Source organism: Chironomus tepperi, unplaced genomic scaffold (assembly GCF_022539635.2).
Source record: "Chironomus tepperi strain 1889 unplaced genomic scaffold, CSIRO-AGI_Ctep_v1 contig_337, whole genome shotgun sequence".
NCBI classification, from domain to species: Eukaryota; Metazoa; Arthropoda; class Insecta; order Diptera; family Chironomidae; genus Chironomus; species Chironomus tepperi.
In genome coordinates this window covers 1,743,268-1,760,559 of record NW_027226459.1, presented here as the reverse complement: position 1 = coordinate 1,760,559, position 17,292 = coordinate 1,743,268, and the positions used below count along the sequence as shown (strand labels likewise).

The 17,292-nt window shown below is 34.6% G+C and overlaps 1 protein-coding gene across 1 annotated transcript in view; it reads right to left on the bottom strand.

The window, feature by feature from the left end:
• Positions 1-9,598: 9,598 nt before the first annotated feature.
• Hml (hemolectin) overlaps positions 9,599-17,292 on the bottom strand; it is a 37,926-nt gene continuing 30,232 nt past the window's right edge. Inside the window, exons 36-42 of the mRNA XM_070644555.1 lie at positions 15,898-17,095; positions 15,046-15,735; positions 14,655-14,952; positions 14,335-14,562; positions 12,531-12,703; positions 12,001-12,415; positions 9,599-11,212 (exon numbers count right to left, since the gene is read on the bottom strand). Coding sequence (XP_070500656.1) covers positions 11,031-11,212; positions 12,001-12,415; positions 12,531-12,703; positions 14,335-14,562; positions 14,655-14,952; positions 15,046-15,735; positions 15,898-17,095 — 3,184 coding nt within the window. The 3' untranslated portion in view covers positions 9,599-11,030. The remainder of the gene's footprint in view (positions 11,213-12,000; positions 12,416-12,530; positions 12,704-14,334; positions 14,563-14,654; positions 14,953-15,045; positions 15,736-15,897; positions 17,096-17,292) is intronic.

Below are 17,292 nucleotides of genomic sequence, written 5' to 3'. Positions count from 1 at the left end.
TTTCCTGTATTTGTCTCATAAAATTCTCGTTATTGCTCTCATATGAATATCCATAATATGTGCTGTGGTGTCTGTGTTTCGAGTAACCAACAAAAAAAAGTGTTGGTTAAATTTTTTTGGTTTGGAGTGAATGAGGTGCATTTTTTGGAGTGGCTGATTAAAGAATTTGAAGCTGATACGATGTGAATGCTTTATGGGCTGATTTGGATACTTTAAAGTGGATAATTACAAAATTTTTGACTGCATGTCTATAATTTTAGAGTCTAACTCTACAATTGCAGCCCTTAACCTATATTTTCAGTTGCTTTATGTTAAAATCGCCCTTAAAAATCCCTCCCATCATTGCACATTCCACCAACAGGCAAACAGCATAATTTCATGGCTCAGATAGATCGTTACGGTAGCTAAAAGCATTCTATTTCCTTGTTAGGGTCCATTTCATTATCTATTTTTTGTAAAAGGCTTTCACGACAGCGAGAACATGATGGGAGTTTCCGGAATTAACCACGTTCAGAACATCATGCAGGGCGTCTCGTAAATCATACAGAGCCGCGGCATCATACTGAGTCGAGGCATCATACTGAGTCGAGGCATCATACTGAGCTGGGGCATCATACTGAGCCGGGGCATCATACTAAGCCGGGGTATCATACTGAACCGAGGCATCGTACTGAGCCGGGGCATCATTCTCAGCCGGAGAATCATACGGCGTCAGGGCATCATACGGAGTCATGGGATCAAACGAATTGTGGGTCATCATGCGGAACCGGAATATCATGATTCCCTAATTGGTCCATTCCATCCCCATTTCTAATTTGTAATGACATCCCCTGTCATTCACACAACTCAATTCAACACCATACAAAAGACCAAAACAAACATTTTAAATTGCATAACACCCGCCATTTAGACTAATTTATGCAACACCAAATCCACTCAGTTACCCGAAATTGTTATGCAAAAAAACTGCACTTTCATTCATTTTTACCCCCTAAAAAAAGAGCTCTTAAAATAAAATAATGAAAAAATAAGAAGAGGAGATGCAAGATAAATCACATTAATGTGTTGATGATATCAATTTGATATATGATTTTAATGTGTTTTAAATTAATTCATATTATATATATATCCTCTCTCTATCTTACTCACTCACTCATTTTGTATAGTCTCCTCTGTGTATATGCATATGGTTTAAACGTATGTATGATGATGATATGCTGCTACCTTATACTTTGCTTGCAGCAAGCTATAAAGCTATAAACATATAGTCGCCTTGCTCATGCTTTTTAGTATCGAAATGAATTTATTAAAAACATTTTTGTAGATTTTCAGGATTGGGGTAGTGGAGCAATGGAAGTGACTTTTTTTTGATTAAATAAGTGATTTTTAAGGTAATTTTTGGAGAAGGCTGGGTTTTTTGGTCTGACAAAATTCTAGCTTTTTCAGCTACCCCAAGCAGCATGATATGGAAAATCTTAGATTATAAGACTTAGAGTAGAATTACTTATGAGCAGCAAAAAGTATTCGTTTCTGTGGCGCAATAACATGATGTGAAGATGCCATAATGAACAGACAGCAATTAATCGACCATTGGTCAAGTTAAAAGCTTGATCTGAAATATCGAGTTTGATACTAGACATAAGTTCGAGTTATCGCAGCCTGTTCCACTCTAGTCAAGCTGATAATTGAGAGGAGTGAGTGATTTTCTATTAAATTTCACTGATTTCATGCCACTAAGTCATCGATTTCATGCCATATTTATCATTTACTTACTGCTTCGGTAACCAGACAGTCCTACTCGTACTCAGCTGTCATTTCCGAACTAAAACATCTAAGACTTAACGAAACATCAACAAGTCATCAATCCTAAAATCATTTTATAATTAATATTACAAATTTCAAAAAATTTAAGCAATTATGAACCTTAAATTAAATTTAATCCACAAGTTGACAAACATAAAGCTTTAAAAATCCTGTAATCCATTTAGTGCATTACACACCATGGAAGACAATATTATTTTTCAACTTCACTGCTGAATACATCAAAATTTTAAAAAAATTAAACCTCGTGTATGTAAAGTTAATTTTTTTTAATTAATTGCCTTACCTAGACATGCATGTTTTAAAATCATCTCATAACCGGATATAATTAATGAAATTTCTCATATTTAAATAGCTTTATTTACCTCACTCACTCATTCACCATCTCATCTATCTCCATCTTCCTTCCTCATTATTTCATAATATTAAATGAAATTTATTATGCATCTGCCATACATGCATATATATATACACACAAATTGTGTATATTTGTTCAACTATTTGCTCTTGCAGGTCTCATTCAGTTTCATTATTACACAATAAAAAAAGAGCTTTTTTGCCATTTGAATTGGCTTTTTTTATTTTATTCTCTACATTTTATTATTATTTTTCAGCTCTCGTCTCTCCTCTTTTTTTTTTGGCTTTGGCTTGAAAATTGTTTGTTCACCGAGGGCAATAATAAAAACGCATGAGTGGAAAAATATCAATTAAATTGTAGAAGAGCATACAGTTCAGAAAAGAATCTAGTCTATACTTGGGTACTCGTGACCGACGGAAGTGCATTTTATCCGCAAAGGGTCCAAAAATTGAAGGTCATGAATTAAAAAACACAATTCTGGCATAAAACATCACAAATTATCGAAAAAGTATTAAGAAAGAAAGAAATACGTACGTAAAAAATACGTACGTAAAAAAATAAATACGTCATAAATACGTATGTAAAACGTAAGGGAATATTTGAAAATGTTAACTTAACTAACCTTCTACTGCACCAATCAATTTGCTTTTTCGGCAGTAGCTTATCTAGGCTAAAATACACATAATAAGCAAAAAGCCATGTTATTAGAAGACCGGTAGAAGCTTCACTAAATAAGTTCTTTAAATCAGACTTTGTGGATGAAAAGAGAGCACGTGGTAGACCGAAGAACGCATGGAAGGAAGCTGTCGAGAGAGACAGCATTGCATTTGGTATTGGCAATTGGCAGGCGGAAGCCGGCGATAAAACCAGCTTTAGGCGACATCTGGGAGAGGCCATGGATCACAGTTGATCTGTACGGCCAGTGAAGTAAGTAAGTAAGCAAAAAACCTCAAACTGACGGAGTAGTTCGGCGGCACACAGACGAATGGACAAAATGCGGACATCACTTGGGAAAAATGCACTAAAAATGAAAAATCGAGATCGAGTTGAAAAAATATTATATAGAAATAGAGGATATAAAATTTTATTGTTTGATTGCTTCGTTGATTGTCCTTCTATTGACCTACACTTTTATATTATTACTATATGAATAAGAATCTCATTTTCAATTCCAATTCATTTGATATTGTATTGTCCATTTGTAATAGTTTATTTTGAGGATTTTATAAAACATATTTACAATGTGGTTGAGTCGTTTATGGATGTGATGTGGTGACTTCTTGATTTATCGGTTTTTTGGGGTGACTTTTTTTGGGGACCTTGACAAAGGATATTCTATTTTAAGGTTGATATTATTGAGTTGACATGGCTTTTATGTTACTTAAAAAGGACTTGTCTAGCCTTTCAATTTGGAAGAGAAAATGTACATTTTGGCATTCTTTAAGAGCGGCTATGGAGCTTAAGGTCAATGAATTCTTGGTAAGTAAAGCTTTCAATGATGGCCAATCTGTATGCTGTGGCACACTAGTGTTCACTAGTGATGAAAAATCTCGTGTGGCACTAAAAAATATCCAAAAAACCCAAAAATAGAATAGATAATTTAACAAATTTCAGACTCAGTTCTTGCACAGTTGCATGACTTAAGGTATATTAATGCAATGTATCCAGCCACAATTTGTGTATCGCGAATACACAAACTAAATTGGTGTGACTAAAAACAGTGACAAAGCACTCAATTCGGGTTAGACTGTCCCTGGAACCGAATACGGATTGTTAGGGTCAGTAGGTCGACATTTTAACCAAAAGTCTCGCTGTCCTAGTGCTGAGGATTGTCTTGTCAAAAAAATGGTTGCTCAACTATGGCCTAAATCAATTTTACTTTTGTGAACAGCACAATGCTCAATATTTCACTTTTGACTATAAAAATGATCCAAAATGAATTGTCACTTAGCCGTCAGAATACCTTCGTGTCCGGATGCGTATATGGCGACGTACCGGCATCTTAGCGACCACATTGTACTTTTGGCACATAGAATTTAAAAGAAAATATTTGATTATATCCTGAAAATCATCAAAAATACGGAATAAGGTACAGAATAGTCAAAGCAACTAAATGACAAAATGCCACAACACCAGCTATATCCTCAACAAAAATTTTGCATCCTGAAAAACGTTTCAATATTAAAAAAAAAATTTCATCGTTATTAAAAAAGGACAGACACTGCAGTAAATTGTAAACAATTGAAGAATTTTCTCATTTTGACTTTTATGACAACTTGTTGTTGGTGCTAAAAAGTGCAATAATCCTTTACAATATTGTCATTTTATGTGTCCCTTTTTTTGTGCTGTTGCTGTGTATTTTACACAGTTTTGATATTAAATTTCTCAAAAAACTATTCGAACATCAAAGCAAATAAAATGTTTGTAGAGATTGTGAAGATACAGAAAAGGGTAAGCATCATAACATTCTGACTTGTCATTTTCTTCTTTATTTTTAATAAAAATAAAAATATTTTTTAGACTTTCATTTTGTGTAATAAAACATTTAACTATTGAGCCATTTCTTCTGGAGGGATTTAAGAGAGATTTTAGCAAAGTTGAATTTGAATTTATTAAATTATTGCAAGGATTGAGAAGTTTTCATTTTGTGTGTGTGTGTGACTGTCCTATGGCTGTAAAAACCAATTTGCAATCACTAAATACCCACAAACATGATGCATGACTGAATAATTTTTAATCAAATATTTTCAATTCAACAGTTAAATCAATGGATGTTCTGGGGCTGTTTAGTTATTAGGTGACGTAAAAAATTGATTTTTTGATCCCTGCTTCTCCTTCTGTGACACAATATCGATGGAAAATATTCATTTTTGAGTATTTGATTCGGTACAAAACTTTTCTCCGTCTAATTCATGTAAAAGCGTTAAGTAGTAAGTAGTAACGATCTGTAATACATTGAGACGTATTCAGGATGAATTTTAGAGGTCAATTCCAGTCCCTTTCCCAAATCTTCATTTTTCTTCTAGGATTCGATCGGGACAAAAATCTCAACACCCACCCAAACCCGTTACCCACCATTCTCTGAATTCCCTGAATTCGTGTTTAATACATAAATATAGCAACTGCTGAGGTGATAAGCCTCGAGCATCAAATACTCATACAGCATACGGTTTACGACATTTCCAAACAAATTTGACCGCATACAAAATGCCCACAACTGGACTTATTTACTTACTTACTTCCTTTATTGGGACGCACAATGGTCCATTGCAAAGTTGGCAAGACTTTGGAGTCCGGACTTTGTGGAGTCCGGAATTTTTGGTTATACTCCACACTGGTTCACACTCCAAAAAAAAGTGGAGTCCAAACTCTAATGGAGTCTGGACTTTGTAGAGTCCGGATTCCAGTGAAGGCGCCTCCAAAATGGAATCGTGCCAACTCTGGCCCATAGTTGCACATAGAGGATGTCTAAAGACTGTTCTATCCTTCGAAACCTTCTACCAGTTCAGGATTATAAAAACTCTTAGTCGTTCTTTTCACCACTGGGCGACTGTATCAATATTCCCTTCATTTCATCCACAAAACTACTATCCCTTGAAAAAAATGACTCAAAAATTCTACACATGGATAGTTAAATGACATTTGGAACAATATAAAAATATTCTTTTATTTCTTTTCCAATTTTTATTCATCTCAATTTGGTACGAGAGAAAAAAAAAGAAATTTATTTATGCATGTCCATTTCATCATTGCATACTATCGTTTTTTTCATTCATTTTTATCTGTTTTCTATTTTCTGTATCTCTCTCTGTTGAGTTATAAAGTTAGATATAAGTATGATAAACAAAACTATGTGACTCTACAGATACGTATATGTACATATGTAGTCAGAAACAGTGAGAGAAAAAAAAAAGTTTTATGCAAACATAAATTTATTGAACAATTTTTTATGCATAAAATTTATATTTGTTGTGAGGTAAAATTGGATATTGGTGATGGTGAGGTTGTCGATTGTCGGAATGTCTGGAATATATTTGGGTAAAATGGGTCGATTTATTATTGAATCTTGGTGTCTTACGAAGTCTGTTCAAATTGATTGCGGAAATGGTCTGTTACCCTCCGGGATACCTTAGCATCCCTAGTCTAATTGTGAGGCTACCACCCTTCAGATCGTACTTATTTCAGCACTTAACTTGGTCATCAGCGGTGTATTGAGCAGTATCAGGAGATACCACGAGAATTGCAACTCTAAATACATGATAGACGCCTAGCAGACAAAGAGCGTGCTTTCATTAGCTGAAAACAATGCTCGCGAGCAAGCTTGACTGGTAACACAAAGTTCTTGAGAATGAGACCAAGCTCTAGAAAATGCAGTAGCGGCTTAGCTTTTCCAAATTATAGAGAAACTTGCTTCTTATATTCAGCAGATGTTGGAACACAAATGGTATTGGTAATTGATAAAGGGCACCCAGCGATAGAGCCAGTTTTAGACGCAAATTGAGAGAAGCCATGGATCACTAATAATCTATACGCCCAGCGAAGTATCTAAGTAAGTAGGAACTCACATGAAAGTTCATCAATATTCATCAACCCCCTAAAACTTTAAATATCATGCGCCATCAAATATTCTAAAAAGCGATCAAATTTTGCATTTTTCAACTCATCACTCTGTAAATACACACGTTGGCATTGTAAAAAAATATATATATTCATACATAAATTTTCTGATGTAAACATATTTTTTTACGTTTCACTCTTTTTTACATCTCCTCAACGCTCTGCATGTGCTATGAAAATATTGGTAGAAAAACCCCAAAAAAAAAATCGAATTTCTGCCATACATAAATTCCTCATTTTTTTCCAACTCTACATGCTGTTTTCCTTTCGGCACAAAGCTTTGGTCAGCATATGTTGACATACGATAGTTTTTTTTCCGTCTCATTCTGTTTTCTATTGGATGTTGCCTCAAAATAAAAAATCATGAAAATTGAAAAGTAAAAAAGTAAGGAAAAATATATAAAAAAATTGAATAATAAAAAATTTTTTTCATATCAAGCAAGGAACGAAAGGAAATGAAAATTGTGTAAGGTTGTGAACTAAACTTTAAGTGAATTTGAATTTCATATTTGTTTTCGAGAAAATAAGCATTCAAACTGAATGTTTATGGTAAATTTCAACAATTTATCTTCTCTGAATCATGAAATATTTCATGGCATATTGTACTGATGTAGGATTCTTTTCCTTCATGTTAAAGGATATTGCTACACAATACACATGTGGGATTTCTCTCAATTAATCTATCTAGGGTTGAAATTGAAAAATCTTATTCTTTAAGAATATTCTACACATTTTTATGCTGAGAAATCATTTACATTTTATTAAGGTTTAGACAGAGAACTAGGGATGAGAGACTTGGATCTATGAGAAATATTAATATGGGTGTGCTGCACTATGACAAACAAATTGCTCCAGAGCGACAAAAATGAAAACGGCTCTCCTACGGAACTTAAAGACTTCGCTTAAACTCTTCTATTAATAGTAAATTTAAACCGTCTTCATGTGGATGCCATAGGGCAGCTGTTGCCATTAGGATGCAATATGGAAGCCATTTAGATTCAACATAGATGCAGCTTCCATTTGGTGCTAATAAAAGAGGCTTATCAGAGCTTTTAAACCTCTGTGACAGAACCATCTTCATTTGCATTGCTCGGGGCTGTCACTGTGTCGTTAGGACACCTACAAGTCTCTGTGAAATGCACAGCTAACAATATCTTAGAGTTATCCTGGTGAATATCTCGTGCCGTTCAAATTGGTGTCTTTACTGTTAACATTGTTAATGCAGCAAAGCTGGTAACACTCTCTACTTAAGTATGAACCGAAAATATCGTAGTGTAGAGCTCCATTTATTGTTAAATGATGAAGCCATCACCAAACTGCTTTGATGAAGTCATCACATGTAATTCAGAATATTACAAATATCTCACCATGTGGGCTCCTTAGTTGCTCCATTCCTGCTATATTATGCTATATTTACCTCATTTGACTGCCCCTCACTACACTTTTCAACCCATTGGAGTGCTGCTCCCGACAATTTTTAATTTTTAAAGCCTGTGCACTTCAAAGTATCAAACGTGATTGCCCCTTAAAAATCATTTATTTTCCTACCTTACTATGACATCAAAGGAACAACTTTTTTTTATTTTACAAATAAACACTTGCAAATGAAATTTACAAAATAAACCTTATTTGTACCTACAACATTTCGATTTATGCAAACAGCGACAGTCGAAAGAAGGAACAAGAAAAAAAAATTGTAAATTGATTGAATAAACGGTAAAATTTACAAGGGGATGGTACGGAAGTTACGTAATATTTAAAGGAGCTGAGAAGGTATGAGGTGTATGAGGGTTAAGGAGGTCAACTTATGGTTCATGATTATGGTACAAAGCGTTATGGTGGGTAACAGAAGGCTGGACGTGTCTAGCAACGTTATTCATCACAATACCTAACTTCCGAACATTCCCAAGGTAAATGAATATAAATTTTTCAATCCTTACTTCAATTCCCCTTCCATTTCACATTATTTTCACTATCCACTGCTATTTACGAAGTGTTAAATTCATAGCAATGTACATGACACATTTTAAATTCCTTTTTATCCATTTGCCGGGGTTTTATGTTGTCAACAACTGATGGTTATTGCGCGCTGACATTACGGGTAAAAACTAGAATATTTGTAGCGATGTTAAATTAAATTCAATTAATGAAACTTGAAAAGGAATGTAAGTGTGAAGCGTGAATAAAAGAGGAAACTGATTGACTGTGGAGAAAATTGGATTTAATTTGAATTTATTGAAAATTCGATTTTTATGTCAGGATCAAAGTCGGAGAAATTTTTACATTGGAATTGAATTCATGAGAATATTAAGAAATTGAATTATTTTATTCAAATGAAATGAAATTTTGATTTATATTGAAAAGTACAAGAAATAAAGCTGTTCAAGCTTACTTATTGGAATTGCACAAATTGGTTAATCAATCAAAAATTCATTCCGAGGTCGGCGTAACTCTGGTTTTGTGCCAATTAGGGTTTGAATCCGTCAACACGCCTATGTCTGAGTCATGTCAGTCTGGAGCCGGATTTTGGATCGATTAACCAATTTGTGCTATTTGGGTTAGTTTTTAATCCTAAAATTCAGTTCAAAAATAAGATTTTGTATGGAAAAGTCAACTCTAGTCGTCCAGAATTCATGTTACCTCCTGTTCCAATTATTCAGTAATTCGCAATGTATCCAAACTGTCAAATTATATCCAAATATAGTTCTATGCCGCTTGAGTAAACCTCAACTCTATAAAATATTATAAAACGTGCTAAAATTTACCCAAAACACCTTAAAAATAATTAAACAAACAAAGCAGTTTTAGGTGACAATTTATCTTTTATTTGTGCATTTTTGTGCAAATTTTGTGCATTAATTTAACAAAAAATAAAACTTATTGGTAGATGTCGTATCAATTGATAATGATTGATATGAATTAGTAAGCTTTATATTTAAAATTATGAAGCTTGTTTAAAGTTGATTATGTATCCGAGCAGCACAATATTGGGGTTTTTAGAATTTTGCCATAAAATTGAAAGCACACGATGTATGTAAAAATGGACGAAAATCTGGCACCTGGTAAGAGTGATTCTGGCTTCAGTCTAGAATTTGATGAAACCCGGCATCAGGACAGATTCATACCGGCCTGAGGTCAGATTTTTGGCCATTCTACGCAGTGTGCCTTCTTGATAAGAGCATCACTAGAGAATTACTAGACAGTCTCTAAGAACTTAGTGAAACTGTTAGAGACTATGTTTCCTAACATCAAAACTCTCCAGCAAATTGAGTATACTTCGAACTCTGCCTAACATACAATGAGCAACTTATTTAGTTTGGTTTAGTGTGCTAAGAGCATGCTTTTAAGGAGCTGCATCTCTCAAGTTATTTAATAAAAAAAAAATTAGTAAAATAGTAATCTAGCTGTACATTATTAGAAGTAAATTTAGGCTTCATATGTTCCCTAATTCATATCAATCAACAATTTTTTCACATAAAAATCTCTAAGTTTGTATGACAATGTGTGCTCAAATAGTGCTTAAATTAAAGTATGTATATATAACTAACGATGTGCATTTAAGTGCTAATGTGCAGAATTTAAGGTGCCAATAATTTCAACGAGCAGTTTTTTCATTCTTTTGTTTCTTGTAGAACTTGAAGTTGATTTGAATATTGTATGGGAAAGTCGACTCAAGATGACTCGATTCCATATAAAATTCGAGTCAATTTAAAGCTCTGCTATCTCGTCAGGAACAGCTTTTATAATATTTATGCTACAAATCCTCAAAAAATTGATCTTAAACCTAATTAAGATGAAATTTTGATGACCTAACTTAATTAAATCTCTAAATTTAGAATCTAATAAGGCACAGAAGTTATGCAATCAGTTTGAGTTTCCTAAATTCTAACAGACTGCTAAAGACAATTTACCAACTTCTATTTTTACAACATTTCACCAAAACTACTAGTTTTGCCACAATAAAATGATCTTGTGCCCCAAAAAAAAAAAAAACTATTTCCGAAAAAACAAGAATAAAATTGCTCGTATTTGTGCATGAAACTTTGTGTGCAAAATAGTTAATGAAAAAAAAAAGTATTTTTTGTGTATGTATGTGCAGTCAAAAATAAACGAGTAAAGTGGAAAACTTTCTCTTCATAATCAACATTGAGGTAATTAAATAGCTTAGTTCTTCTTCCTTTTTTTTTTTTTCACTCCACTCAATCAATTTTAATTTCATGTCTTCATTGTATGTTTAAAAAGCAGCTCTCAACTTATTAAGTTGTTCCTCATTGCCACATTTAGAGCATGAACATGATGCAGGTACATTAAAGTTCTTTATAAACTTGTAGTTGTCATCACAAACAAGTTCCACAGGCAATTCACGAACTCCACTTACGGAACAACATTCACAAGTTTTTAGTTGATGTAAAGTCACTGCGGAATGAAATGAAAAATAATTTTTTATCTTGTTAGCTGCTTTTTATAAGAATTTTGTATTTTAGACTGAATGCTGGCTTAGTGCTTGGTATGGTCGATGTGATTCCCCGAGTAACACAAATGAAGGAGACTTCGCGACGGAGTTTTTAAGGTTCCGCCAAACCTCTTTTATTTACCGCCATAAAAACGGCTTCCAGTTGATGTTAATAAAGGAGGTTAAGCTGAGCCCTATAAGCTCCTAGACAGTGTCTTCATCATTGGTGTCGCTCGATGCGGATGCAATTTTATCTCAATTGGAACAGACTGCGACTAGTCTATGTCTATTTATAAACTTGAAATTTCATGGCAAGTACCATGAATGTCAAGTTTGTAACAAGACATAAGGTCAACTAATCGCCTTCGGGTTTTTCCATTCGGGACTTTAGATTCAATTTTCAGTCTACAAGTAGAGTTGGCAAGACTAGAAAGTTGAAAAAACATGAAATAGACGTTCCCTGAGTCGATAGCTTAAATTAGGCTAATCAAAACCTTTTATGTCCCATGACAAACCTTGATGGTAAGCCTCTACCGCAGTAGTGACACGGAACACAGTTTGGACAATACAGACTTAGATTATTCACAAGTCTATAATCGTCTACATCTCCAACATACTTGTAACCAACTTCCCACATAACTAAAATGCGTCAATCCATTTCATCTAACCCAACAAATCTTTTCAACTTTCCTTTCTTTTTTTAATTGAAAAACTTTTTTTTACGTCATTCATTTGCGTGTTTACAACTTACATGGATCAAATTTAGTACCACTCTTGCATGATCCGACACATTCTGTAATTCCTCTCACACCATTCACATTTTTACATTTTCCATGTGGCGGCATTTGAATTTGTATCAAACCAATTGTTGTACTCTCGGCCAATGACTCTGGCATGCAGTTCTTCTGTGACAATGATTCCATTTTACACTTCTCACAACATCCATCTTTGTAACGCATCAATATTGGACATGATGATATGTCGGGACATGTTGGCATCATTGATGAAATCATGGTTTCACCATCTTTGATATTGCATTCAAATTTCGTACAATTGTCATCAGTTGACCATGTTTGTCCAATATCGTAAAGTTTGTTATCGACAATACATTTGGTTTTGACGCACTCACCACAACACTTGCCGGGTATTGGTTTCAGTTCTGAACCCTGTAGAGACAAATTTTGATTTGTAAATAAAGGCACAAAAAAAAATTAGATTTTTGCCTTTGATCGAATAGAAAAAGAACCGACAATTCTCTATTTCTCATCTACATTGACTTACCGCTTGACATATTGTATTACAAATTTCACGCTGCGTTTTAATTATAGGATTTCCATTTGTGTCAAAGGCACATTGTTCCTTTACACATGCATCATCTGTTGGCCATATCTCGTCCATCTTTTTCAATATCTTGTTACCGTTAACTGTTGCAACACAACGATCTGGTGGTGGGCCTGTATGGTATGGGGAAATGGGAGATAGATATTGTTAGAGTATTGATGTGATTGGACTTTTTTTTAAATTAATTGGGTTAGGGGAGTGTTTCAATACTGGAGTATAGGAGGATGAGGCATAGTTTGGGCTTTTTTGGACATTCATTGCACATTCATACAAATTTGCTGCATAGGTGCACACAGTACCAAGCTGTCTGCTCCCTTTTCATCTTTAGAAATGCTTAATTAGAACCCCGAGTAGCACAAATCTATTAATCGATCAAAAATCCACCTTAAGCCGACATGACTCTGACTTGGTACCGCATTCGGTTCAGAGATGCTTGATTTACGTCGGCCTGGATCTGGATGATGGATAGGTTAACCGACTTATGCCTTTTGGGAACAGTTTTGAGTGTTGTCTAGTCAGAGACGTAGATCCTTCGCTTTGGAGTCTTAGAAAGAACGTGTTAAAGTTGTTTGACTTATATTCCACTTTGTTCCAACAATTATATCCGAATAGATGCAAAGTGGACCGAATTATGCGAATTAAGATGATATCCATTGATTCCTAATATGCAAATGCTCCCAAAAACAGATTTTACCATTGAAACATGACCTAAAGCTATGAAAACTTACACATACCTACTAATCTAATTTTCAAACTCTACCCAAAAAGCTGTGTGCTCAATATTTCATTTCCAACAACAAAACCAACTTCTGTCAAATTTTTATCCATTTCCCTCCTTTTTCTTAATTAACAAAAAAAAATCTCCTTTTGCTTTCGCAAACAAGTTTCTTATAAAGATTATCAACAAATTCCCTAAAGCATCCACCCCAAAATTCTCATACACATTTTTCCTGTTAAAGCGCACTATATTCAGCATAGTAAATTCTACGAAACACAAAATTATCTTTTTTTTTCCTCTAATCAAGTTCTCAAAAAAAAGGGACAACTATTGTTGCTTACTATAAGCACTGATGTCATGCTGAGAAAGGCAGGCGAGAATAATTTATCAAGTAGTCAATGTGTGTATTTATAGTTTTTCAAAAAAGAATAGAAAAGGTTTTTTAATAAAAATGAAAGAGGATGGGAGGCTGTAAGGGATGGATGCTGGATTTTAAATGAAATTGTTTGGAATTGTAGCTTTAGAAGGGGATTAAATGGATTAAATGTGTACGCCTGGACAGACATGGAACCCTAGCATACAAGCATATGCTTATTGAGCATATTACGGTCCCAATGAGCATGCTCACTGGGTGCTGTAAGATGGTCATTGAGCATATGCATGTATGTTAGGGAAGCATACTCAGTTGTATTGATTGAGCACATTTAATTGAGTATGAACACTGTCTGTTTGGGTACCGTATCGGTTAGTAACATGATCTACAGAAGTATAGCATTATCCTTTGAAATACTGATTCTGTTTCTAATTCAGATCTGCCTTAACACCATCTTTGTGTCCTCCTAAATCAAATACAACACAACCTTAACACTTCATTCGCCACAACAGCATCAAAAGTCGTCAATCATATTACATTCCCAGAAAAATCCATTATAATTCCCATTCAGTATCCCATCCTTCACACATTCATAAAATACATTCATCCACAGAAATAACAAAAAAAAAAGAAGTTTTTGGACAGAAACTTACGACACTCGTAGATATCGCAACAAATTTTATCATCAGCACTCTTTGTCTTTTCCACAACATAAAATGCTTCCGTACATTGTATAGGTCTGGGCGGGCATAGTGATTTATCGCAAATAAGTTTCGATACGGGACAGCATCCTGTTGTGTCGATTATTGCCTTAAATCCAGGCTCAAGTTTTGTCGTGTTATAGTTTTGTGTCGGCTTACATTGTGATTTTGGTACGCAATCTAAACGGCAACAAGAAGAAGGAATAAATGAAAAAAGTTTTAATTTTCTGGTATGAAAATGGCAGGAAATTAAAGTCATTTGAGGGACTTACCGCAAATATATTTTGAGCATCCATTTGTGTCGTTTATTATTTTATTTGTCTGATCGAGACCGCATTTTGGTAAGACTAATTGAGTACAAGTGGTTGGCACTAATGGTTTGAAATCCGGTACACAGGCATATTTCTTACAGCATTCACCAGTCGGTGCTGATTCGACAGCCGTAAATCCTATTTCACAAATTGTCTGTTGTGCTGGACATTGAGTCTTTTGACATTGAATTGTTGAATCATTCTTGCATGTGCATTTTGTGCACACATCGACATGCCATGTGTCGCCTGGTAAATGACCCTAAAAAAAGTTATGCAGCATAGACGATAAGAAAAAATTGACATTTAACAAATTTAATGTAATTAATTTCACATGAAAGAAGGATAATCTTACTTTATCATCGCATGCTCGACATTCAATCTCACGTAGACATTTTCCATTGTGTAGAACCAATCCTTTTGGACAGAAGCAACCCTCACTCATACCCGTACTACATATTGATCTCATCTTTTCAATTGTCTTCGGATCCTTTAAGGCTGTCGAAGATTTTATCAAATCTTCTCTTGCTTGTACAGTTTGACATGTTTCAGCACATCCACATGGTGTATATACATATGGAGCAATACATTCCATTGTACATAGTCCATTTTGTCTCCAATCAATACAAACACCATTACGTGAACATTCGCGAGCATAAGCAGCAAGTGATTCACATGAACCTTTTTGTGTTGGTCCCGTACGACACAAATCTTGTTGACATGCTGTTACATACATAATTGGATCGACAACAATATGACATTTGCCGAAAATGTCTTCATCAAGTATTTTAAAGCATGGATCTGTTTCTGGTGGAAGTGGAAGACATTCACTTGCCTCATCAACATAACATTGATCCTTATCTTCCGTAAGTTTAAGTTTTGGTTCATCAGCCAACCAACTAAGTGCAAAGTTTTGAATTGGCGTGTTGGTAAGTGGTAGATTTGTCACGGCTGGATTGTTTGTCAAGTCATCTTCAGGATTTCCATTACAATTGCCACAAATACCTTCCATTTTATTTCCATATTTCACACTTGGTACTTTAATCTGAATGGTGAGAGGAAAGGAAGTAAATATATAAGTCATAAGTAGTCAACCAACTAAATGCAATTTTTTTTAATCCACAAGCATTCCTATCAAAAATTGCATCAACTTCATATGACCGAATAAGTGCTAATGGATGTAAATGAAATGCAATTATGTACTTACACTAAACGACATTGCTTCAAACATCGTTACAAGTTCCACTTGAGACTCTGGCAATAGAATGTTGAGTGCCTTTCCTTGTTCAGTAATTTTTATCCAATTTTGTGTATATGACAAGCCTGATAATTTTATACCATCGACAATGACTTCAAGATTCTTCATTGAGTTCTTTTGTATGTGAATGATATGACTTCCATATGTGATATGAAGTGCCTGAGTGCATGTTACTTTTTTCTTTGCTATTGTATTCGCTTTTGTATCACATGGACCTATAGTTGCATAAACTTCAAATGTATGGACATTTTGTAAGTTTATGTCACGTGTCAATAAGTATGTGCAATTGCCATCAAATGTAAAATTTTTACGATCATATGTTAGATATTGTGACTTGCCAAAACCATCACATACACAATCACGACACTCACTTATTGGTATACATGTTGAGCCTTTTTTAACCGTACCCGATGGACAGAAGCAACCAGAGAAACATGTACCAGGAATATTTGCACAATCTGCTGATTGTAAATTATTGCATGTCACTTCACACTTTCGACGATAACAATCTTGATGTACTAATGGTGCAGCACAAACAGCTTCACATGAATGAACTGATCGCCATGTTTCTAAATGGACATTTTCATCAGCTGCCATACACTCAACAACATAATTCTTCAACATTGAACATTTACACTCTTTTTTGTAGTTTTCAAAATCACTCGCTGATATTGATGCCGGTGCTGTTCCATTTGTTAGTGCTTGAAGGCAATCACAAGCTGTCTCCAAACACGTCGATATGAAATGTGTTGGATTAATTGACTTTGTGCATGGCGAAAAGATATCATCTTTAACTAAATTACACATCGTCCATGCAGCTTCTTGCAATTTTTTCGGACATACTTGTGGCTCACAATCCTCCTTGTTTGTCTGACTAACTGACCAACTGTCGCCAAATTCAACTGTTGATGTGGCTAACTGTCCATTTGGCATACGTTTATCGTCTGCTTTATCATTGCTATAAAAACCGCATAGACCATCAACCTGATTGGCGTATTGCGATGATACTCCCAATTTAACATCACCATATTGATCTATCGTAAGCCATATGCCGTGTGTATGTGAGACGTAAAGCAAATTGTCACCATTTTTGGACACGACAAATGACATTTTGCGATTTGAATTTTGTAATTGTTGAACCGTGAAGCTGGAAAGTGGATGGAAGAGAAATGAGGTAATGGTTATTAAGAATTTTTAAATGGGTCGAGGATGCTTGGGGAGTTGTTCATAAGTGACGTCCATTAAATTTTAATGTCAGAATAGACTAGAATTGAGGCTTTTCAGATTTATCCTGAATATTTCATGGACATCACTAGTGTTCATCCTTGACATGACTAGGATTCA